The 23,642-nt window shown below is 53.2% G+C and overlaps 10 protein-coding genes across 10 annotated transcripts; 5 read left to right on the top strand and 5 right to left on the bottom strand.

The window, feature by feature from the left end:
* Nucleotides 1-658: 658 nt before the first annotated feature.
* On the top strand, nt 659-2,283 carry A1O7_04085 (uncharacterized protein; the record flags this gene model as incomplete). The annotated part of the gene is made up of 2 exons (XM_007758100.1): nt 659-1,963; nt 2,200-2,283. 2 exons carry the CDS (start codon nt 659-661, stop codon nt 2,281-2,283), a joined length of 1,389 nt encoding a protein of 462 aa, XP_007756290.1.
* A 1,807-nt stretch (nt 2,284-4,090) lies between these two features.
* On the bottom strand, nt 4,091-5,048 carry A1O7_04086 (uncharacterized protein; the record flags this gene model as incomplete). The annotated part of the gene is made up of 3 exons (XM_007758101.1): nt 4,091-4,421; nt 4,475-4,807; nt 4,864-5,048. 3 exons carry the CDS (start codon nt 5,046-5,048, stop codon nt 4,091-4,093), a joined length of 849 nt encoding a protein of 282 aa, XP_007756291.1.
* Nucleotides 5,049-6,496: 1,448 nt separating this feature from the next.
* A1O7_04087 (uncharacterized protein) lies at nt 6,497-7,729 on the bottom strand (the record flags this gene model as incomplete). The annotated part of the gene is made up of 1 exon (XM_007758102.1): nt 6,497-7,729. One exon carries the CDS (start codon nt 7,727-7,729, stop codon nt 6,497-6,499), a length of 1,233 nt encoding a protein of 410 aa, XP_007756292.1.
* Nucleotides 7,730-8,223: 494 nt separating this feature from the next.
* Nucleotides 8,224-10,752, top strand: A1O7_04088 (uncharacterized protein; the record flags this gene model as incomplete). The annotated part of the gene is made up of 1 exon (XM_007758103.1): nt 8,224-10,752. The coding sequence occupies one exon, from the start codon at nt 8,224-8,226 to the stop codon at nt 10,750-10,752; it is 2,529 nt and encodes an 842-aa protein (XP_007756293.1).
* Nucleotides 10,753-11,126: 374 nt separating this feature from the next.
* On the bottom strand, nt 11,127-11,520 carry A1O7_04089 (mitochondrial import inner membrane translocase subunit tim10; the record flags this gene model as incomplete). Its single annotated transcript, XM_007758104.1, has 2 exons — nt 11,127-11,325; nt 11,420-11,520. The coding sequence occupies 2 exons, from the start codon at nt 11,518-11,520 to the stop codon at nt 11,127-11,129; spliced, it is 300 nt and encodes a 99-aa protein (XP_007756294.1).
* Nucleotides 11,521-12,725: 1,205 nt separating this feature from the next.
* A1O7_04090 (lysyl-tRNA synthetase, class II) lies at nt 12,726-13,925 on the top strand (the record flags this gene model as incomplete). The annotated part of the gene is made up of 1 exon (XM_007758105.1): nt 12,726-13,925. The coding sequence occupies one exon, from the start codon at nt 12,726-12,728 to the stop codon at nt 13,923-13,925; it is 1,200 nt and encodes a 399-aa protein (XP_007756295.1).
* An 891-nt stretch (nt 13,926-14,816) lies between these two features.
* Nucleotides 14,817-16,482, bottom strand: A1O7_04091 (uncharacterized protein; the record flags this gene model as incomplete). Its single annotated transcript, XM_007758106.1, has 2 exons — nt 14,817-15,831; nt 15,881-16,482. 2 exons carry the CDS (start codon nt 16,480-16,482, stop codon nt 14,817-14,819), a joined length of 1,617 nt encoding a protein of 538 aa, XP_007756296.1.
* Nucleotides 16,483-17,830: 1,348 nt separating this feature from the next.
* Nucleotides 17,831-18,760, top strand: A1O7_04092 (uncharacterized protein; the record flags this gene model as incomplete). The annotated part of the gene is made up of 2 exons (XM_007758107.1): nt 17,831-18,054; nt 18,100-18,760. 2 exons carry the CDS (start codon nt 17,831-17,833, stop codon nt 18,758-18,760), a joined length of 885 nt encoding a protein of 294 aa, XP_007756297.1.
* Nucleotides 18,761-18,782: 22 nt separating this feature from the next.
* Nucleotides 18,783-19,661, bottom strand: A1O7_04093 (uncharacterized protein; the record flags this gene model as incomplete). The annotated part of the gene is made up of 1 exon (XM_007758108.1): nt 18,783-19,661. The coding sequence occupies one exon, from the start codon at nt 19,659-19,661 to the stop codon at nt 18,783-18,785; it is 879 nt and encodes a 292-aa protein (XP_007756298.1).
* Nucleotides 19,662-20,981: 1,320 nt separating this feature from the next.
* Nucleotides 20,982-22,325, top strand: A1O7_04094 (uncharacterized protein; the record flags this gene model as incomplete). Its single annotated transcript, XM_007758109.1, has 3 exons — nt 20,982-21,092; nt 21,149-21,794; nt 21,850-22,325. 3 exons carry the CDS (start codon nt 20,982-20,984, stop codon nt 22,323-22,325), a joined length of 1,233 nt encoding a protein of 410 aa, XP_007756299.1.
* Nucleotides 22,326-23,642: the final 1,317 nt, after the last annotated feature.

The raw sequence follows: 23,642 nt of genomic DNA on the forward strand, positions 1-23,642 counted from the left end.
TTTGCATCGGTGGGCAGGCTGCGGCCGATGACTTGGTATTCTTGGAGGCGACCTGGAGAGAGAGGTCAAACATCAGTATTGTGCGCATGAAAATGGTTAAAGCCGTGCCTCAGCAGCAATGGATTCCGAGTGTGAGAAAGGATGATGACTCTTTCTTCTATGCCGCATGTGTTCCATTCGGCTGTTCCTCTGCATTTCCTGCTATGCTCCTGTCTCCATCCTCGCCCATGCTCTTGCCCTGTCGTCGACCTCTGACTCTTTCGTGTCGCTCTCATTTCGGAACAAAATCGGCGGGGAGAAAAGGACGCTGTAGAGACTTACCCATCTGCATTATGTTAGCGTGGACAACCTAAGTGAGAGAGAGAGTCTCTGCATACCTTGACTGATCTAACCGACCTCGAGGTTCTTGGTCGTCGATGTGCTTTGGTCGCTGATGTCGCAGTCAGAGGCGTTCAATTGCAAGACCAGATAATTTCGTCCACAACGTAAAATGCCAAGAGTGCGGCTTGGCGCTCATCATTCGTGCCTGTGGAACAGAATTCGCTTCTGATTGGTTGGTCGGGCTTTCTTCGCCGCTTGCCACCAAATTAAGTGCCTTACAAAACCGCTTCTCAGACTTCGCTCCCGCGTTTGCGATGCTCCGGTCCAGGTTTGTCTGATGGGGTCTCTGTTCGCTGACTTCCACGAAGCCCAGCGCGTAGGCGACGGCCGATTGCTGGCATCATGCCTGGCGCCCATAGACACCCAGCGTGATCCCTACCGGCTCCAGTCATTGGCACAACTTTCCAACCATCAGACGGTCTCGGCTGACATACGCTACCACCTGGTCCAGGATAGAAATGCTACGAAACTTCCCAAGTCCGAAGCCAACGCTTGGGTGGATATTCTCGTCGCCCTCTGGAAGTGCGCCAAAGAACTGGTTGGCCTACGCTCCGGTAATGGCACTGGTGACTGGTTCAAGGCTTTCGATGCTTACAAGGAATTATGCAACCATCTCGTCAGAGGCTACACCAATTTCGGCTTCCAGTCGTGGACAGTGCCATGTCTCTACGTTGCAGGGAAGTACATTCGCATGATTGCCATGAAAGCGGACAGTGAGGGCAAAGCCAAAGAAGGCAATGGCGATGTTTTTGCCAGCGGTTTCTCAGACGATATCATAGGTGACACCAATAGGAACGACAAACTCGAGCAGGCAGCATGGACAATCAATCGCATGTTCACAGTCTGCTTGAGCGATAGGGCCGAGCTGTCCGAGTCGAGGAAATGGGGCATCTACAGCACAACCAACCTGCTCTTCAAAACGTACTTCAAGCTCAATTCAATCTCCCTGACGAAGAACGTCATTCGTGCCTTGGAAGCTGCATCAGATGATCTGCCACCCTTGGAACTCTTCCCGAAGTCTCACCGTTGCACGTTCAAGTACTATCGGGGTGTCATCGAATTTCTGCAGGAGAACTACACTGAAGCCGAGCAGAACCTGACCGAGGCGCTTGACCTCTGCCACAAAGACTCACTCAAGAACCAAGAACAGATCCTTACCTACCTCATTCCTGCGCACATTGTGAACAAGCATCAACTTCCCAGTAAAGCCACGCTGTCTCCACATGCTCACCTCTCAAAGATTTTCTCGCCTTTGTTCGCCGCCATCCGTACCGGTTCCCTTGCCGGGTTCGACGAAGCTCTCTCAACAGCCGAACCCGAACTAGTCCAAAGGCGCATCTACCTCACTCTGGAACGAACGCGGGACATTTGCCTGCGCAACCTATTCCGCAAGGTCTACTTGGCAGCTGGGTGGGAAGAGACCAAAGATTCCGCCACTGGGGAAGTCACTGGTAGGATCCGTCGGACGAGGATTCGTATTGAAGAGTTTGAGGCAGGAATGCGGGTTGGGTATAAGGGCGCAAATGAGGTGCTAATCGATAGGGACGAAGTGGAGTGCTTTCTGGCGAATATGATCTATAAGGTAAGTCTGCCTATTGTCGCCTCTCTGCATGTGCTCTTTGTACTACGCCGCCTCGCTTGTTTGCATGCTCTCTCAATGGTGCCTTGGCATGGAAAGTTGTACGGCACGGCGGCTGCCTAGACGGATGCCTGATGCGTGGCCTGGCGCGCTCTGCTCTGCTTTCCTGACATTAACACACCCAATCCTTGCACGGATGCTGAACCAAAGAGGACAATGCTGACTCGCGAGTGCGACAGAACATGATGAAAGGCTACATCGCTCGCGACCGAGGGATCGTCGTCCTCAGCAAGGCTGGCGCCTTTCCAGGCACAGGCGTCTGAATCGGAAGAAGCACATGCATCTATCTTCTGATAATGCGAGGGTCACCGTGCCTATGCTGTATGTTACTTGCCTGCTAGGGCCACCATCGATGGAATGGACGATGCTTCTCGCAACGGCATCATTTCCCCTGATGGTATCTCGTCGCCTTAGACCCTGAATACCTGGCATCTACCTGGCCGATACCACAACATAAGGGACAACAATCGTTCAGCAATGCTCAGCCTCGATCTACATTAGGGACGCAAGCGGCACGGAACACTACGGCGCAGTAACAGTAACTTGATTGTTGCGACCACAGCTGTCGAGGCTCATCCCGTTGCACGCACTTTTAGCTCTGAGCCTTCAGCTTCGCAGCCTCAGCAACGACTGGTCCTCAATACTCCCGAACCCGACATAGCCTGTCTTTACGACAGCGGAAAACCCGAAGAGCTTGCCTCGAATCCGCAAATCAAATCGCCATTAGCTTCTCAGCTCCATCTGGCTGGAGCGGAGCGGCCTGGGTCGATAAAGAGAAGACCGGCCTCCACACCCCCTCTATATTAAGAGTCATGCTCCCTGGGCAGCGGCACCCTTGATGAGCATCGGTGGGCATCAAGGCAGTCAAAAAGTCCACACTCTACGAATCCGGTCGGCACGTGGAAAATTGGCTTGGAAGGCTAAGGATTCGCTCGAACACACAGAGTAGCCGGTACCGCGTACCTACGCAGGGGCGCTCCGCGATTGCAAGCATTGAGTGGGCTGAAGTCAAAATGGACTCCGGGCATGTGATGTGCCGTGTGACATGAAAGCCTGCATTGGCCGGGGAAGTACCTACTACGAACCTACATTACTCATCTTGATCCGAAGTTCTGTCTTCTCTGTTCGGCACCATCAGCTATTCATTGTGTGAGCCATTCATCTTCTGAGCCATTCTATTCTGTGACTCATCGGTCTTGACTCAACTCTTGGCCATTTAAGGGTGCCACTGCATTACAGGCCAGGGTCTTTTGTCTTTTGCCTTTCTTCTCTGCAAGTGCCCCGGACAGGCCAGGCACACTTGCGTTAGCGAGGGTCAGGGATGGGCCTGGGCAGGCATCAAGGCCAACTTTCGATGAAGCAGCGCACGGTTGGCTTTTGCGACGGAGCTATCCACGGAACTTCTTTGGGCCAATGAAGTGATGGGAATGGGGCGCAAGATGCATACGTACGAGGTAAGGGGTGAGAGAATTGCGGATTCATGTGCCGAAGGCTTCTTTAGGATCTTCTCAGCGCCTCCTCGCCTGTGAGTCGACTGGAGACCCGGTAGCGGTGGAAAGGTGCTGAAATTGAACCGGACGGAATAAGGCTCAATGATAGGTCTCTACGATGGGTGGAAACTAGAAATGCCGTTTCATCTCTCTTCTGCAGAGAAGGATTGAGCTCTGTCTCAAGGGCGGCTCAGTTGAGCCGCTTGAATTCTGATAGAAGTAGCATCCAACCAGCAAATCCAGCGTACAAAGTCCCGGACTAGTCGTACAATCTCAGACCCGCTCACGAGGAGCGACGTCAATATCAGAGCGTCCAATCCCGAAGGATCGAGGGAGACCGTGGTTTTTCGGGCGATAATGGTACAATACATGGGATATCACAAATAGCAGCAAGAACCTCCGTAACTCCAACTTGCCGACTCGGCAGTAAAAAGTCACAGATCTCGTGGGTGAGAACATTTTTGCTCACCTCGTTGACAGTCTTGGTGGAGAGGACACATCATAGTACAAGGTTGCACCATCGCCCGCTCGATTCTAGCGAGTGAATGGCGAGGCGAATGGCGAGCGGATGGTTTTGAGGTCATCCTGTGTGATAATCAGAGGCTTCAAACGCATCAACGGTGATGGGGATATTTACCATATGGTTACACATTGCGACGAAAAGGTCGAAGAACAATGTACCGCCTTGCTCCATTTCGAGCTTCATGGTGCCGCTTTTCTTGAAGTTGTTGCGGCTGCGGATAATGAGAGTGAGGTACTGAGCTCGAAGCTTCGAGTCCGAGTCAGGAGTGTGATTATAGGCGTATCTTGCGGAAGCAAGTATAGTGGAGATTTGCATGCCTTGTCTTAGGCCTTGTTTGCGGAGCGCGAGACGTTTGAGCTCTTCAAGGCCGTATGTTTCGGCGGAGCAGCTATAGAACTGTCAGTTGGATGTGGTACAATGCCTTGACAGGAGATGACCTACTAGATGACGGTATCCTTCATGAGTGTCTGCTTGGTAGCATGATGGTAGATTGTAACGTTAGAGTTGTTGCCTTCGTCGTCCAACTCCCACGTATCGTTTCTCTTGTTATGCAACAGTTTCGGATGATAGTCTCCCCTGTAGAGGTACTCGAGGACAGCAGAGAGGATCTCAGGCTGCTCGTTTGGCAGATTGATCCTTCGAGAGTTGGATTCGAAGAACTGGCCCTTGGTGGCGGCTTGGAAGTATGGTGAGCGAGAGAGGACTTCTTCGTGGCCAGCGAAGAGTCTCTGCTCTGAGCCGACACAAATCGTGATGATCGCAGAAGTGAGGGTGCTGTTGGTATCGTGCGGTCAGCGTTGTCTGTGATGAGATGTAGTGTGTGTACGTACCTCCCCACTGGTGGGCTTGTATGTGTGCTGTGCTCTCTTCTATGAGACTTCATCGAGTCATGGCGTTGCAGGCCCCTGCTGATGGACTCCTCCCGGAAGGAGGATTTGCTGGGCTTTGTGGATTTGGTTGTGCCATATCTTGTGGAAAAGCTGCTAGATGCGGGTTGTCTCCTGCTGCTGAACATTGTGTTGGTTGTTGCTTGCGTGGCTTCGTTGCAGTGTTTGCGGGAGGATAGGACAAGTGTGAGAGACGGCAGGAAGCAGGGATGATGACACCTAGGTTAGTACTGGAAAGAGAGCGGCACAAAAATCACATTGGTACACACAAAAAGAAGGATAGAGGCAGCTATTGAGACGGGCCTGCCTGGTATTGATGGAAGCGACGAGGCCGAGCGATACAAAGATGAGCAAGGACATTCTCCTGAGCAGAAGAGCTCCTTTTGACGGGCGGACATGGCGGCATGGGAACCTCGCACCAGACGCAGGCTGCTGGGTAGCTTATCAGTTTCTCTGGCAGTTCAGCCCGGATTAAGCTAGAGTGAAGCTGGCGGAGGCATCGCGTCGACATCCGCGTAGCAGTGGGCCTAAGCCAGACACGAACAGGCCGCGTTAGCATGTGACATGCAACCACTTTAACTCGCCCTGATAGGCCTACCTCAGCCATCAAAGGCCGCAGGATGTGTCAATCTGGGTGACTCGGCTGCTTTTGCCCCCATGGCTGCTTTCAGTGCCGGAAACCTGGGGGCTACCACCCTAGCTCTCTAGCCTAAGCAAAATGCAGGGTAGGCCGTGGCTCTTTTTGCCACTTGATCCGGACTCTTTGCAGGGAAAGCTATGTTGGTCGGAGTGACGAGTCGGCACACAGGGATCTCGAGGCAACAGAGAACAGTCACAATCGATGGCACTCACAAGGTGTGACACACTCGAGCTCAACGCAGCGCATCCAAAGAAAAAGAACCGGGTTGGAAAGGCAACCGGAAGGCAGCGCACTGCGGTGGTAGCAACGGTCGTCGCCCGGGGAAGTCTACGGCTTCGATGGAAGAGGGTGTGACAGCCATGCTCATCAGTGGAGCCCGGGCAGAAATGTGAAACACTGAGGCTTTGGGGCTAACGGGGAGGGAAGCCCTCTGTACCTGCAGCAAGTAGCGGGCTGAAGTGCAATACTTTCATTTGTCGCCCGTTGTGCCTGGCATAAGCTTCTCGCAAGCCTGGCGTCACCAATCTGTCCAGAGATCACATCTACGTACTATATGCAATCCGACACCGCCGCTTGAACCGCTTGAAAGACATGTCAGTCTCTTCTTCCACAAGGGATTGGCGGCTCTAGCGTCAGGTGAGCTGCATGGGAGGACTGAGTAGAGATCTCGTCAATTCCGATCTTAGGTCCGCACGGCCCAGCGGAATAGATAGCACATAGATGGCGATGCTGGACTCTTCCTCATGTGACGTGCCATGCCACCCTATACACTCCCGACTGGGATCTGTTGGTGATACATGGTGGACCGTCGCCACGATGCTCACTTAAGAAATCGCTTTCGCTTGCGCAACATCCCCTATTGTAAAAAGCACCCCAGGACCTGGATGTGAATTTGAACAAGGCGATGAAGGGCAGCGTAACGCCTGGACCGTTGCCTCATAAGAAGACCCTCTTTGCCTCCTTTGGATGGCTCTCGACGGGACAATAGGGACATTTGAATTTTGCACCCTTGCTGAGCTTCTGTAACGACTCTTGTGCGATGACGTGGCAGCATGGCAACATCATTGGCGGATTCTGGTCGGTGGTCTGCTCTTTTGAGACTGGACATACAAAAATTGAATGGAACTGATAGGGTGGGGGAAGAGGCGTTTCGACGGGCAACTCGTTCTGTGACGTCCACTCTGTCCTTTTCTGTTTCTGGATGGTTTGCAGCTTGAGGAGCGTTGGAAGGGCAATTGCTCCGGCAGTTGCTGCGACGTAGAGTGGTGAGTCCGCAGATAGTTCGAGCAGGGAGCAGAACTCTCGAGTGAAAAGTGTGGCGACTTCGTCCCAAGTCGTCGGATTGCTGAACCTGACACTGTAGGGTGATTCTTCCAGATTGGAAGAGAAGGGGATTGCTCCCAGTAGCTGCTGTATCTCGATCAAATACCTTCCACGGAACGACTGAAACTCGGTTTGTGCATATTGAAGTGCACGCATAGGGGCCTCAAACTCGTATTGATCTTCCTCCCGGCGGTCAAGGAATAGATTGACGAACTGCAGTCTGCAGAGCTCGAACTCTAGGTTGCTTCCACGGGCCTCAAGTGCTGCAGCATTGTTTCTTGCCCAGTCAATAGCTGGTTGCAGGTTGTGGTTGTTTTTGAGCTCACTTAGGATGTGGTACATATTCGAAAACTGTTCCTGCATACTCTCCTCTGAGCTCTTATCAAGTCCCAGCGGGTGATCCATCGGAACGTCTAATCCCAGGTGTCGAGCAGTCTCCTGCTGAGTCCTCTGTCGCTCGACAGCCTCAGAATGCAACGTCGACGCGACATCGAAAAGGCCCTCCCGCAGTAAATGCAGGTATATCGCCCGGTTGATCAACGTAGGGTGGGAGGAGAGTGCATCAATTTCGGTGCTCGGCACTTTGTCCTTGAAGACCTTGTCCAGTGCCCTTGAGTACTTGTTGTGCAGTCCATGTGTGTCCTTCAGTCCCGAGAACATGCCATCAAACGACGTCTTGACCGGATTCTGCAGTTTCGCCAGAGTAATCTGTCTGGAGTTTGGTTCCTGGGCAATGGCATCCCGCGCTCTCTGCAGTGATTTTATGATATCGTCAACATGACCCGTGGCCCTTGACAGCTTACTGCTGTTCCAAACCTTCTCATGCTCTTTCTGTATTGCGTCCATCGCGACCAGTGGGTGGCGGTAGGCTTGCTGCCGGCCGTTGTCACAAACCGGTTTGTCTTGCGGAGCGTAGCGGAGCAGTTCTACCGTCACCGAGCCATCACCCGGGATTTGATGGGCAGCAACTCGTAGAAGCCGAACAACTGGCGATCACGGTGATCAAGGAAAGCAACGTCGGAAGGTATGAGAGGTGACGGTAATTGCGACCCGCGGTCAAACGGTGATGTGAAGTGTGCTTGGGTGGCTTGATGTGAGTGGAAGCGTCGATCGCAGATAAGCGGAGAGGCGGGTGACCAGTTGCGAACCTTCACCTTCGAACCAACCACACCAACCACAGTCAACTGGAAACGTCGCTATTGTCCCGCAGTCCTGACACCACGGGCTCGTCGTTAGCAAGTCAACCAAGTCGTCAGTCTACAGCGGAGATTCGGAAGCATCATGTAAGGCGAATGTCTGCTTGATTCTTCGAACTCTGCCGAGCACAACGCTGAATCAGGATGTCGGCCGGGTTCATAACGCCGTATCCTCACACATATGCTTTTGGGGGCTTGCCGAAGGAAAGATCCAACAGACCCAGCCCTAACGAAGAACACAAGACACCAAAGACCGAAGAGCCGGTAGTATCCAGCCCTACCTCCAGTGGAAGTCATCCAGGGCGACAAGGTCGAAAACGGCTTGTATTCGCCGACCCCGTCGCATTCCGTTATTTGGAAGAAGACCCCGCGACCGATGCCATAGAGCGATGGAGGCGCCTTGAAGGATATGAGATTTACTTGGTTGAGCAATGGGCATGCTCGAGAACTCATCCGACCTTTATTATTTGCACCTACACGGGAGATCCATCGCACTCAATTCTGGTCAATGTCCTTGCCGTGCCCAGCGATGAAACCACATGGTCCCCGAGGCTGCAGATTTACTTTCAAGCCGTCTCCCAGTATCACGCAAAGGAGAAAGACACGCCCTTGGGCTCGCTGATGGTAACCAACTTGAGCGGCTTTCCCTCTGCTCTGACAGTAATTCCAGTGCCGGATGGCGATGTCAGGAAGCATCGAGAAGACTTCATTGTCAACGAAGACCTCAAACGAATGGGTTGTACTGGCAGGGCCGCCATCAATCTACAGCCACCGCAATCTAGTACGATCGCCAAGTTCCACCATTTGTACAAGACAAGCGAGACTGTACCGCTTTATCAGTCGGTCATGGAGCTCGTGCGTACATGTCAGATAGCTCTGGTTATGTATGATAAGATTCAGCCCACCTACGCGGATGGTCTACTCTGTGATGTGACTGAACGAGCAGTCAACGATTGGTGGACGGATATCGGCACATACTTTTACAATGTCGAGCCGAATGATGGCATCCTCGGCCCAACGACAGTCGCAGCCTTACTTGGGCTTCTCATCGGCGCCCACAACCGTCTCAAAGCGTTCGGATGTCCTGTTGGGAAGGATGCATTGGATACGGTGTCAATGAAACGAGCGACCGGCCATTTCCAGAAGGGCCAAAAGATGGAGAAGACACGTCGGCTGGACCGAGAGACACTGGATCGTCTGCATCGAGCGACAGCCAAGAACGCCGCCGGCGAGGGGTGGACTGTGCCAAAAGCTGTCAAGTCCACGGTTGCTGAGCTCAGTGGCAAAGGTGGGGAGATGGTAATGGGCATTGTCGGTGGTCGGGACAAGGCTGGTATATCTGAAGCCGAAACAATGGATATCGAAAGATTCGCCGAACTCGTGACAGGCCCGAAGATGAAATGGCTATGGCAAGGCAAGCCGATCAAGTCAGGTGATCCCTTCGCGTGGCCTACGGAAGACCTCGATCTCAAAGGCCGCGTGTTCAGCACCGACGAGCAAGGCAACTTTATCTGGACAGGTAACCAGCATGACTCCTTTTCGGACGCAAATCCGCTGGAGCGGACGGACACAATGTATACGAACCAGACGGACCCAAAATCAGGTCGGCACCGTCTACGAGGTGCCGTCGGAGGGTTGAAGGGCTATAACTCTCGATATCAAGAGAGTCAAGACTGGGTTGATAGCGCCACGACGGCCGGTTCTCGGACATCACCTAAAGACCATACCCACCGGACAAACAGTGGACTGCCTCGCCTAACAAGCCCTCCAGCCTTTGACATGGACCTGGCGAATGCAGAGCCTTCTTCTCCAGGGGCCGGGCGCCGTCAGCCACCACTACGTCGAAATCAGACCACGAATGAGAGAAGGATTCCTCCTCACCGAGAGCAAATGCGACCAGCGCTTCCAGGCGACTCGCCCAGGAGAAAGAAAGCCGAGGCACAACTGGCCGAACTGCGCAATGAGTTCAAAGCAGATATTTATCGCAACTTTTCCGCGGCCATGCCATACAAAGGACCATCAAGCCGTGCCCTACGACGGACGCAAAGCAACCTGCAACTCATCGGTCATACATTGGAAAGTCCTCGCCAATTCAGGATTCCTCGGCGGCTATCCTTCAGCATCGTCGAAAGCGCCGTTCTCGACACTGGCGAATCTGTCATGGAAGAAGGTATCACGAAAGGCAAGTTTGAAGGTGATTTGACCAACGCTCTGGTGGAGCGGGATGCTCTTGTCGCCGCCGCTCAGAAGAAAGCCAAACGAATACAACAAATCCAGCAAGGTCTCATCCCGTACACAGAAAGTCGAGTCGCGCATGTAGAAAGTCTAGATGCCGCGGCTCATGAGCACCTTGAGCAGCTCAATGAGTTGTATTATCATCGGCTGGAAGAGTATCAGACTCTTCAAGCCACCTCATCCGACATAGTCTCACAGGAGAAGTCAGCATTGACTGAGTCCTTCCGGCGTATGGAGATGCTGGGAGCGAAGATGGACTATGAGCTGAATAGCCTGCAGTCAAGATTGCAAGAAGTGGAAGATGGAGTAGATGATTTTGAGAGAAATGTGGTGGCTATCGAAGCGCGGGTCAAGGAACTGAATGGGGAGAGTGGCGCGCCAGACGCGCATCAGCCGTGGATTGCCAGGGTGCTCAACTTATTGGGTCCAAGGAAGTAATGGTGGCTATATTTTGGTATAACCTGAGAGTCCTTCCGTCATTAGCGAGGCGTTTGCGGGTTGAGAGCGCCTCCGTGCCATGTTTGGCGCGTTACACCGTATTGTACAGCCTGAGATTGTATCACCTCCATACTCTCGATCGTGAGAAGATCAAGAGTTCTTCCTATTCCAACTCGCAGTAGCGCGTTCGCCCTGATTGTTTGGTGCGGCAAGAGATCGAAACCCAACATGTCGTCGTGAACATTGATGTCGGAAGTCCGGCGCTTTGTAAGTCCAAGGGCCGCCCACGATCGAACAGTCACCTCGAGTCCGGCCAACGCGCTTCTGGATGCCGACCATCGTCCTCGTGGAAACAACCTCGCTACCTTCTGATTTTACATGCCAAACATGCCGCCCCCTCCACCGCCTCCGCCTTGTCTCATAGCAGCTTCGCCCTGCATCTTCTCCGACACCTTCATATTGACCTCGAAGAACTTGGCCACACATCGATCGAGGCACACGCTTTCGGCCTTGTTGAGTTCAGCTTCGCGGTAGTCGGCTGGTATGCATTTCTTGAGGCAGGACTGTGTTAGTCTGGTGAAGCAGGCATGTCAGCAAATGGTTTCATATGGAGATTCTTGTCGTCCGCCGGTGGAAAGACAAATCGAGACATGGATCGCGTCCCTACCTTTGGAACATGTCCGAGACCATCTCGACTTCATTTTCTGCTGCAGCGATCTTCTGTTCGGACGTGGGTTGTGGTCGCCCACCACCAAAAAGGAACGACATATTGATTGGATAGGGGGAGTGCCTGGTGCTGGATGTGTCCTTCTTGAATCAGAACAGAAGCTTATATTCCCGGAGAGCGAGGGATAAGTGACTGTTCAGTTGATTGTCGCGTGGATACAGCAGAAGCGTAGCTCACGCCTACTGTGGTAGAGACATTCCCGTCCCCAGTTTGCCCGAAATTTAGGCGAGCATTTGCTTCTCCGCAGCCTCGTTTTATTCTTAGAGCAGCTTCAGTCTCGACTGTCGATGGCCCGCGATTGAATCCAAAATTCCTCTAATGTGGCTTCCTTGCCTTCATGTACGGAAGGTCGACATGGCAAGCATGGCGACTGCACCGTATCTGGTGTGCAACGGCACCAAGGTACGTACGTCCTGAATCTCTCTTTAAGTTAAAATGAAGAGACAACCTGAAGAACCGCTGCGAGTGATGCTGGCTTGAAGCCGGCTTGTGATCACAGTATCTCAACGAATGTCTGATAGCGTACAAAACACGCTTATGCCTGTTCTGTGCAATTGCTTTTACTCCTAGTGGTGACTGACGGCCTGACTCTAGAAATGTACGCACTTCAACCGGTAACCAACCGTCGATTCGGTCATATCCACAAAGTTCAACATGGCTTCCTCAAGCCAATTTCGCAACAGATTCTCCGAGACGAGGGCGCCGTAGCGAAAGCCATGTCTCGAGTTCACCCAGCAGCAAAGAAGCCCAGGAGCGGGTTGAAGAGTTGAAGTCTTCAGGGATCCCACTATACCCCCGTTATCAGCACTCTCCTCAGAAACGGAGCTTTGAATCGTTACGGGAAGAAGTAGACAAGGGCAATGCCGGAGATCCTCTCGATACGATGAGCGAAGTCGCCGAAGGCAAGAGCATTACTTGAGCAACCAGGCAGAACCAAACATGTCTAACTGCCGCGCCCAGTCTCAGGAAGAATATCTAGCATTCGCCTCAGCGGATCCAAGCTAGCATTCATTGATATCGTCGAGGGTCAAAGGAAACTCCAGGTCATGCTGGATCGGTCAACCCTAGGAAAGTCTGGCGTGAACGCGCAAGGGTTCAAGGACTATTGCCGTCTTCTTCGACGAGGGGATTATATTTGTAATGTCCCAGTGTGACCACTGTTGTTCTCTCAATGTCCTAACTTCTTGCAGCATTGAATGGTGGTGTACCGTACAAAGCTCAAAACGGGCAAATCTCGATTCGAGCCATGAGCTTGCCAGCCATTCAATCACCCTGTCTACAGAGGCTCCCAGTTGCCCAACGTGGCTCTGCCACCACTGCAATCGCCGAGTCCAATTACCAGCCTCGGCACGTCGAAATGCTGTCCGACCCCGAAATCATTGAGACGCTCAAAGTTCGATCTACAGTAACTGCTGCCCTACGTCGATTTTTCGAGACGCGCTCCTTTGTCGAGGTTTCTACTCCCATCCTCTCTGCCGGCGCTGGCGGTGCGACTGCGAAGCCATTTGAGACCGTAGCAACGGAATTCTCAGGGCGAAAACTCAACCTACGAATCGCCCCTGAACTTTGGCTCAAGAGGCTTGTTATCGGAGGGATGGACAACGTCTTTGAAATCGGAGCTTGTTTCCGGAACGAAGGGCTCGATAAAACCCACAACCCGGAGTTCACGACCTGTGAATTCTACGCCGTCTCCCACGATCTACAGCAATTGATGGACATGACGGAACAGCTGCTTGCCAGCATTAAAGTGGCTGTGCAAGCCAATTTCCATCCCGATGGGGAGAGGCCGCTCTTTCGACAACTACAGGCGGACTTCCAAGTCCTCGACTTCATCCCTTCCCTCAATTCCGCCCTAGGACGGGAACTGCCAAATCTAACTTCGCCAGATGCGCATTCTTCACTCCTCGCCATCTTCGAATCCAAAAACATCGCTCTCCCCTCCAATGCCACGGTCCCCCGACTGGTCGACAAACTCTCCTCAATCTACCTCGAACCATATTCATTGGGAACCCCACTCTGGATCACAAATATCCCGGAATGTCTCTCCCCCCTAGCAAAGTCGTTCATCCATCCCACCGCAGCGAACGCGCAACCCGTCGCAGCTCGGGCGGAGTTGTTCATCCAAGGCAAGGAAATCGTGAACTGCTACGAGGAAGAAAACTCTCCGTTTGAGCAGAGACGGAAGTTCGTCGACCAGCAAAAGTACGCTCGTGCTCCTTCTGGTGGTACAGCAGAGCTCGTAGAAGACCAAGAAGCGATGAAAGTGGATGAGGACTATCTTGAGGCATTGGAATGGGGGCTGCCGCCTACAGGAGGCTGGGGGTGCGGGATCGATCGCTTGGTCATGCTCTTCGCAGGCAGAGAGAGGATTGGCGATGTGCTTAGTTTTGGTAATTTGAGGGCCGTTACTAGGGGTGCGGAACTTGTGAATCAGGGGAAGAAGTAGACCCGGTTAAAGTCAGAATTATTTGGTACGTCAAGATTCGTTCATGTCGTATGGGTAGGATATGGGCCGGCTTGAAATGTAATCATAGTTGAATGCTTCAATGGGTGCGAGCCGGCTAATCAGCCAACAAGCTGACGAGATAAGACCGGCTAACGAGCAGCAAATAGTACAACCGCAGTTTAAGGGCACAGCGGACTGGAAGTCCAGCACAGCCTTGTCGTAGCCCCCTTGATGACCGTACCAGCCCAGCCTCGTCCCCCGTCACAGTATCTCGACTGCATACCAGCAGCTCGGCTCGTCTTACTCTGTCCCAGGCCACCAGCTTCTTCGACTCCACCAGCTCGACTCGTCTTACTCTGCACAGGTCAGCAGGTTTTGGAACGACATAAGGTGTGGATCGTAGCTTCCGCCACTCTCTTCACAATCGCAGCTTATGGCTCGTAAATCGTTGGACCGTGAAGGCCGCGAAAACGACGACGTTCGAGAATCGAGATCGTGAGGACGTGGGATAGATGTGTAAGCCACGTTGGATATCGTGAGCATTTCGGATATGTGTGTCAGCGCAGGACTGCACCAGGCGGAACTGGCAAGCACGTTGTGAGAAGTGCCTTGCTTGTAAGCTCTATCCCCTGACTTCTTTTTCTCCATCCCGGAGAGACCAGCGCTCGACTCGAGCCATTTTCGCCTATTGACCATGGAGGTGGGCGTGCCTTTTCCACTCCCATCTCCGGCATCAGCCCCAGGAAGCTCCTTCGTCACATACGACGCGGCCGGTTAGATGTCCTATGCGTGGTGCTCGTTTTATCGGCTTCGACTGTGACCAGCTGCCGTTACGCCCAACAGAAGTTCAAAAGTCCTGCGGTCCCATGGTGTCGTGTCGTGCTTAGTTCGTTACTCGACGCAGTCTCGTGTCCGTTTCCTCGGCCTTCCCCTGTCATCGTCCTGAATCGGCGCGGACACGTTCCTGATCGGCCCTTGCCCGTCCCTCATCCTCTCCAGGTAGAACTTGTAGATCTGCCTGTCCTCGTTGAGCAGCTCGTAGTTGGTCACAATGTAAAGTCCATCGTACCGGAACCCGACTTTCGGTCGAAGGGGCACGATCTTCCGCAGTCGAAACCCGCGAAAGACACGCACGGGCTTGCCCGTCCTGTAGGACGTGATGAGTTTCTTGGTATCGTCCGTGGGATCTTGGCCTTTCTTGTTCCTCGTGACGCGGTCGGCACGATGGTCGTCTAGGTCTTTGACATTCGTGGCTCTCTTGTCGCCTTCTTCGCGTTTTAGCGCAGTGCTCATATATTCGATGTAGTCTCTCCGATCGACGTCGGCGTATTCGTTGCCCTTGGATTCCTTGGAACTGACGACGATGCTGGTTGCGCCGTTGTCTATGCTCCCTGCAATGCCGGCCCTCGTGGCGCCGTGTGCGCCGTCGCGTACCATGTCGATCCGGTAGAGCCAGACTTGCCCGTTGACAAGGTGCCCGTGGCCGTAGTAGTCCGACTTGCGGCGGAAGGGACAGTCCGGCTCAATGGACCATTGGTTGGTTTCCGGGTTGAAGCGACAGCCTCGGCGGGCGCGTACACTAAAGTCCTCGGCCTGCCATTTCGTGAGGAGAATGGTTAGATCTTCGATGACCTCGGTTGGAAGCTGTAAGCTTGTTAGCCTTGGTCTGTTGCTCGTGCTGAGAAAGCTCTTAAGGCGGTCCAGAAGGCGAGACTCTGCTAATGTCTCCTTGGTGACTGAGTTGTAATGGAACATCCGAATCGACGCCGCAATGTTTTTGAAGTCGTCGTGTAACAGCTTTGACTGGTGGGTTCGGTGTACGACGGTGGCGAGCCGCTTACGGAAAGTGTTCGCTTCTTGTAGCCCCGCAAAGGTCTCTTCCTGACGGTTGCCGTTGAGGGATGGTCTGGTGATATAGTTAGCATTCGAGTGCAGAGAGTCATACGTAGACCTACTCTGAGTGGTAGTTTTCGTGAAACTCCTTCTTCCTCTTCCCCCATTCGGGATTCTCTTGTACCAAGGGGCGACAATCTGAGAGCGTATTATGTCTGTGTGGACAGTCGTGATTTATTGCGCATTCACATCCTTTAGGGACCTCATTGGTGATTGGCGTCTCTGGGTTGGTCGGATGAGGAGCTGCTGTAGGCGCATCAGGGCCTAGAGCTGCGCGCTGTCCACGGCCTGTGTCCGTATTGGGAAGGGCGTCATGTTGGGAAACGAACAGGCTGTCCTCATCATGGTACCTGGGAATTTCTCCTTCTTCCAACTCTTCGGAAGACTCACGTTTAATGCGAGGCACACCGGCTGCTCCGTATGCGCCAGGCCCACACATTCGGGACGTATCTATGTCGCCGTAGTGTAATGGATCGGTGATTTGACCTGGTCCTAATGTCGGGTATTCGCTGTCTGCTCCCCCGTGTGCTGCGGCATTAGCCAGTTCGCGTTGCCTAAGGGCAACGCCATCAGCTAACACTTGTTCTTGGTCTTCGACTTTCGTGGGAGTCCCTCCACGGGACGCATAATTGCAGGTATGGGTCTCGTCTCCCTTCACATACATGTCCTTACCATGACCTTCCCGACAAAATCTTGGTGCTCGCGGAGAAACAGCGTGGCTCCCACCAAGAGCATGGCAGGGTCTGTAGCTATCGTAGAAAGGAACCCCACCATCGGTTCGACGGTCAGCCTTGGGACAATTGGGTACTCGGCCAATCCCCGGAACTATCGACGTGCACTTGTCATCCAGTGGCGACGACGGTCGTAAACCTGGTGCAGGCATCGTGTACTGTACACTGTAAGCCGTAGTTCGAGATGGTGGTAAGGGTCAGTGGTAATAGCGGTCAGTATATCTCCAGCTTGACCAGCGGAAGTCGAATATCAGGCCGATATCAATATGGCCAGTTGTTCGAGTCTGAGGTCTGGTGAAACAGAACCAAACTCGTGATAAAGCTTGTAGGGTACGGCTGATAAGAAACCTATGTAACGACAAGATGGCCACAGACGGTGAGGAAGTGGCAAAAATGAAACGAGATGACTGAGTTGAGATGATGAATCAGTGATACGTGAAAGAAGAATGGCCGACGAGGCAACATGAGAGAGAAGTCAACCAGGAGAAGGATGTTGGACAGTGGGAGGTGAGAGGGAAGTGACTAAGTGCCAGTTATGCAGAGAAGGTCTGAACGAAGAACATGTGGAAGAGGACCATGTCGATGGTCTTCGATGGCACAACATCTCTGTCGATGAGATGGTGAAGAGCAAAGGAGGGGTCTGTTCTGAAGACATTGGTTTCGTTGCTCTGGTTGTGTAGATTTTGAGAAGAGTGGTTGTTCTCACGGAGCACTCGAACAAGATGCGATCCCAGGCCCTCCAGACGTCGCGTTAGGCTGAGTACAGCGCATGCTATTGGGAGAAGAGCATCTGGTGTACCCGCTTGGCCATGCCCTCGATAATAAGAGCGTAGGTACCGCGTACTGATTGTCAGGTCGGATTTGCCCAAGCTTGAGAAAGTGAGAGGCACAAAGACTGACGGCCACGACGAGCCACCCGGGGAAGGAGTCAAACCCCGTCTGGCTTAGCGTCTGGGCGCAGATCATTGGCTGTGCTGCGACGTCAGACTGAGTCTCAAAGAGTCCAGCTTGGGGATCTCAATCTTCATGAAGGAATACGAGTAGAACATCTGCATCAAGGCGATGCGATGCACTCGACTTTCGCGGCGGACGCCGTCACACAGGCCAGTGAGACTTAGGAATACCCATCTGTGGTCGGAAAAATGGCAGGTCGCCAGACAAAGCCATCAGCCGGTGGGTTTCCAGAAGCGCCATTTTGGATTAGGATCAATTCCGGCTCTACTGGTGCCACCCGCGGTGTTTGGAGGGCTGCTTGTAACGCTATGGACGTACAAATGCTTGATGATGGTTATTTTTCAGAACAAGATCATTTACATGCCTTCAGTCCCGCCATTCTCGAGATCAGAACGAGTCGACGACTATGCCGCCCAATGTAGACCCGTCGAGTGGGTGGAGAGAGATTTGGCGGCGGCAGATGGTACGGCGTTGAAGCTTTTGGAAGGCTCAATCGTCGCTTCAGCCGACTCTGACGTGGCTGAGCATGTAGTCGTCGTATATTTCCAGGGGTAAGATATCCACGTCGAGGCTGTTTCTTTTCTGACTGTGGCCAGGAACGCGTCCTCACTGCCCCCTCGGCTTCCGTATCTATCGACCATACTGAAGAGGCTCGCTAGGGAGAACCAGGGTAGACGAAAGTATACGATTGTCGCGTTGTCCTATCGCGGATACTGGAAATCCAAGGGCCGTGCTTCCCAGGCCGGAATTGAGCTCGACGCCGAGGCTGCTTTGACATGGGTCCAAGATCGGTACGACCGTGGGCAAACCAAGATCATCGTGTGGGGGCAGTCCATCGGCGCAGGTGTTGCATCTGTAAGCCTGTCCAACCTTCTGAGAAATGGCCAGGATAACCTCCGGCGGTTCTCTGGTCTCATTCTTGAGACTCCATTCGTGGACTTGAAAACGATGCTTGTGGCTCTGTATCCGCAGAGGTTCCTTCCTTACCGGTATTTGACGCCTTTTTTGCGGTCGACGTGGGATACTAGGACGGCACTACGTCGAGTCGGAGGGAGCAAACCAAACCTTAAAGTATTGATTCTGGAAGCAGGCAATGACGAGATTGTGCCTCCTGGACAAGCAGAGACCTTGGAAGGAGTCTGTATTGAGGAGCAACTGGAAGTCGACCGGAAAAAGGTACCAGGAGCTCTACACACGGAGGTCATGGTAAAGGGCCAAGGACAAAACTACATTGTGGGGTTTCTTCGGTCGTCCTAGGTGCGCTGGAGGTCGAATGTATTCAAACGTCATCTGGCTGTCGGCGTCCAAAGACAAAGCATACCTGGTATAAACCAGACCAGGCTCCGCCCTGAGCGTGGCCCTGTTCCGCTTTTTGAGCGACAACGTCGGCGGCCAACAGACTATCCAGCCAAGCCGAGATGTCATGCAGAGCATCAACTTCCTCGGCGGTGGAACTCCTTCGGAGGTCCCACCGTGGATCAAGAAGCGCATCGCACTGTCCTCCTGCTTCAAGGATGTAGGCTTGCAATATAGGCAGGCTCGCTCCTCTCAAGGCACGTTTAATCTCGCCCATGCGTGTGACTTCCCAAGCTGACCGTGCGCCAGGCCTATACACATGTACAGTCCGTAACAGCGAAAGGTCCAATGCGGCATTGTGTACGCTCCGGAGGCCGTCAACATTTGTCCTCGCACTCCGCAACCTCGTCGTTAGCCGACGAGACAAGTAGATTTCTCGTACCGCTGTATTGTCAGCGAGCCAGTGAAGAAGAGCCTCGTATGCCTCGGCATTGATAGCATCGTGTTGGCCGCTGAAGACCCGTGCCATCTTTATCCTCTGCAGATGGTGTTGACAAGCTGCAAACAGAGCGTCTAGCCCAATGGCAAGATTGTGCTTCAATCCGTTTCTGCTCGGCGAATCGAACATGTACGCTGGCGGACGCAAGTGTGCTATGTTGAGAACGGCGCGAGAATAAAACGAGGCTGCTGCCTCCTTATATACTGCCTTGTTGACCAACAACAGCCCCGGAGCTCCAGCTGGCTTCTCAGCGTCTGCCCATGCTGGGTCTTTTATGTGCTGAACTTTGAGCTGTTGGGTCGACAATACCAGATCATAGATTTGTTGCCGAAGCTCGAATGGAAAATCGAGGAAGCTGACCATGATGAGGAAGTCTCAATCTCGAAACGAAGACTGATTAGGCAAGTCTAGTGGATGTTTTGAATTCAGGTGAAGGTATTCGACATGGTGGGACGGAGGGTAAAGAGTAGACACTACGGAATACTCCGTATGGACCGGGACTTTGCGCTGCCCGTCGGAATCTTGCTATGTAAAAACAGAACGTCCCAATACTATCCCCGTCTCCGAACCGGACACCTAAGGAGTAACACGGTGCAGACGATATCTAATCTAGATCTAATTGACTGAAGTACAGAGCGCTGGGAATACATCTGATGTCAGGCACGATCGTGATATCGAGGAGCTCAAGACCAGCTTCACCCGAAAGTCAAGATGAAAGAACGGCGATAACATAGCAATGTCTATGATAAACACTTCTCTGTGACGGCATGGTGGCGGCAAGGTTTGCTGTCACTGCCGTCTGCCTTGGGCATCAACCTTGGCTCCTCGACCTGGGTCCTTTGCCCCCAGGATTTGGGTCGCCGTGCTACCCGCGCGCATTGAGTCAAGCGGAACGGGGTCGCGACAGATATTCGAATCGAGGAATCGCTAAATAAGCCTAACATTGCGGTGGCCTGAGCCTACTGTGTAGATCTAGGCAACTGTGCAGGGTACGGAGGAGTCGTATTCTACTTGCACCTTCTGGCCCCTCCGCCCAATGGGGGAGACTGCGGGCCAAAATACTTGGAGAAATGCGCCGATATAAAGAACTCCATTCGCAGGATTAAGTATGAAATCCACCAGTCACATGGCTGTTGTAGACGAATGCCTGGAAGGCAGTGATACTCATCTGCACGATGACGGGCAACACTGAGGGCTCAGCCTGCAGATGGGCGAGGTTCCCTGGCCTGACTAGTGGTACCAAGAGCACCAAGAGTACGGCAGCTTGCAAGAGGCACGAGAATATTGCGGGGAGTGTGACAAGTTGAATTGTGGCACAGTCAAGCGGTGAAGCACATGGGCAGCTTGCATGAGACTCCCATGACCATCACGTCCTGCTGGGTCACCCACATCGCCCTTTGAACTCACCGTGCGACCATATCAATTACTAGTCACATACACCCACGTCTTCCTGAGGCATTCGGATCGTCATTGTGCTCTCGGATCTCCTGCGATCAGCACGTACCTTGACCTGACATCCCACGAACTTGCTTATTATCACCGCAGCATTTGTCGCTCATTTCCTACCTCTGTTCCAGCGCACGACTTGTTGGGCGACCTGACGATGAGAGCGACGGAAGGCGGTATTGAAAGGCAAAAAGCACATGCTGTGACAGTCTGCAGCACCAGGCGTCCCTCCCGAAGATGATGGACCAGACGCAGGCTGCTCCTGGCTTCTGGAGATACCTGATCAACCCAGACAAGAGCGCTACACCTCAATTCGAACAGCTATGCGTAGGAATCGCGAAAGTCATTGTAAGTTGCTGAGCAAGGAATACCCCTCTCGACTTTCGCTAACCCACCGGCCCAAGGCGACTCTCGAACCAGGGCCCAACAGCGAACTGACGCCCTCACGTCTTGCCGCTTTCTACCGAGCCGTCGGAGGTAACTACGATGCCCTCTTTCTCAGATCCTCCGACCATGCCCTCTCCTTCATGTTCCAAACCCTCGGCTGCTACCACTCCCTACAACCCACTCCCAGTCCGTTCGAGACACCCCGAATACCGTGCCTGACCCCAATCGGCTTCGCGCGATGGCAAACCATCCAACTTCTGCTGTGTCCGGAGGAGAACGTGGGCTTCGTACAGAAGGCGGTACAGTTATGGAAAGTGCCTACACCAAATGGAGACACCTATCCCACATACATCCCCAATGAGATGTTTCCCGACAGACCAGACGAAGCCATGGAGAAGTGGTACAGGATGGTGACGGGCAAGTTGAACCAGCAAAATTATAACCTGCGCCGCATCAAGAACTCCCCCTATCAGTCCCCCCATCCTGAACCTTACGACCCACGAGAAGGCTATTTCTCCGGGGCTCAAGTTGGGCGGCCAGCAAGACCCTCGCGAAGCAACTCCCGGGATGACGATCAGTTGGCAGCGTTGTATCGTAGACGAAGTAGTGTGCCCGACTTCCCCTCCCCGTCCGGTGATAGAGGGTCGCATTGGGATCCACGAAGTCAGCAGGAAGTCAGGAAGGCTCGGAGTCACTCCGCTCAGAGACCATCGCCCAGGCCACCAACGCGTCAACGATCTCAAACCACTAGCGAAAAGCCCGGCCATCTCAAGCCATCATCAAGCAGTCCATCGAGTCGTAGACACGAGGCTGCTCCCCCTGAACCATCAGGGCGACGACCACCGTCTGGTTACAACATGGCATACCGCTCTCCCGCGCGTACTCCCTCGACGGTTGATGAAGACAGTGGCAGTGAAGGGAGCTCAGAGGCTTCACAAGCGGGACGGCATCATCGCAAATCCGATGAGGACAGAAAGACTCGTCGTGCTTCCCTCTGGCCGCCGTCGTTCTTGCGATCATCACACAAACGGCGTCATTCGTCAGATGCAAGTTACCGTGCATCTGGCCCTCGATCGCGCCCATCACAGCCGTTACGGCCAGAGTACTACCCACCTCCTACGACCAACCCTGCACCCCAGCCACAAGCACCGCTTTATCGAGGGTCGGGCGCTGCTCCACAATGGCGTGATCTGAACTGGAATAATGAAGCGCCTAGTTCGACACCTGGAACGCCTTTACAGACACAGATGGATCCACGCGCCCCATCCATACGCTACCCCGACCAACAGAACTTCGAACCCCTGACAAGAGAAAGTAGCAGCGGAAGCGATCATAGGCACAGGTCCTCGGACTGGGAGAGAGGCAATGCCCAGAGACGGCAAGCCCAGCCTCCTCCGAGGATCGCGACCATGACGGGAGTGTCAGGAAGAAAGTACCCGACTCCGACGGACCCTATGAGTCCAGTTGAACGTCACCGAACTCATCCTCATGCTCACCGCGGGAATGTCTCCGCGATGGTCTGAGGCAGAAGATATAATAGCGCCAGACACGTGGACAAAATGCAGATATGGTCAGACCGGTACACATGAGCAACACTGCGACCTGATGCGGAGGCCCGAGGTGTATGACATGGGAAGCACTGAACGACTTGATGAAAAAGACACGAGGTTGACGAAGAAATGCGACAACGTAGGGGCAAGGTGTTCGGAAGATTGGTATACTCGCTCAGCTTAATACAAACAACGGCTTCGCGGCAGGAAAAGAGCTGGAACAAGCCCGTACAGTGAGGGCGGGTGAGTCACGGCCATACATGTTCTCTTGCCTTCATGTGCTTCACTTGCAAACACACGTTGGATGGATAGCCTGAAATTCTCAATTTAGTCACAATATTTTGGCGGCTGCTCTTCCAGCCTTATGACGATATGATGGTGTACTTCTCTTCTTCTTCTTGAACACATCCCTAAGCCCATCCCTCATCCTTGCTTTGTCCCTGTCCATCGATCGCGAGGCTCTCACCAACTGACTTGCGGTATTTGGATTCAGAAAGTCGTCCACCTGGCCTTGCCACGCCAAAGAATGTCTTGAGCACCAAAGAGTAGGGAGGAGACGCTCGGCAGATTGCAAGAGGACCGGCAGAAGCGGGAGACCTTGCTTGCTCATATCGATGCCACTACCACTGTTGACATGATCCTCATCTGAGTCCCGTTTCTGACTCGTTCCTATTCCGAGCTTATAGGCATGGAAACCTTTACCCGCTCGTTAAAAGATCTCCCCGGCGTGCTGCTGGGAAGAGGCATAACTAATCACCTAGATGGTGATCCATTAACAAGCGTCGGGCTCAACCTTGAAGAATCCTTGCTTGGCTCCTTCGTGATACTCTGCTGCAGCTTGTTTCATTCCCTTTCAATTTGTTCTTTCCACGCCTCCCTCACCACGTGAGACTCGGTCTCTCTGTCTCTGGCTAATGCCGTAGCAGCTGGTTGGTCACCTGGCGTCATAAATCCTCAAAGG

The sequence above is a fragment of the Cladophialophora yegresii genome, assembly GCF_000585515.1.
Source record: "Cladophialophora yegresii CBS 114405 chromosome Unknown aczIN-supercont1.3, whole genome shotgun sequence".
NCBI classification, from domain to species: Eukaryota; Fungi; Ascomycota; class Eurotiomycetes; order Chaetothyriales; family Herpotrichiellaceae; genus Cladophialophora; species Cladophialophora yegresii.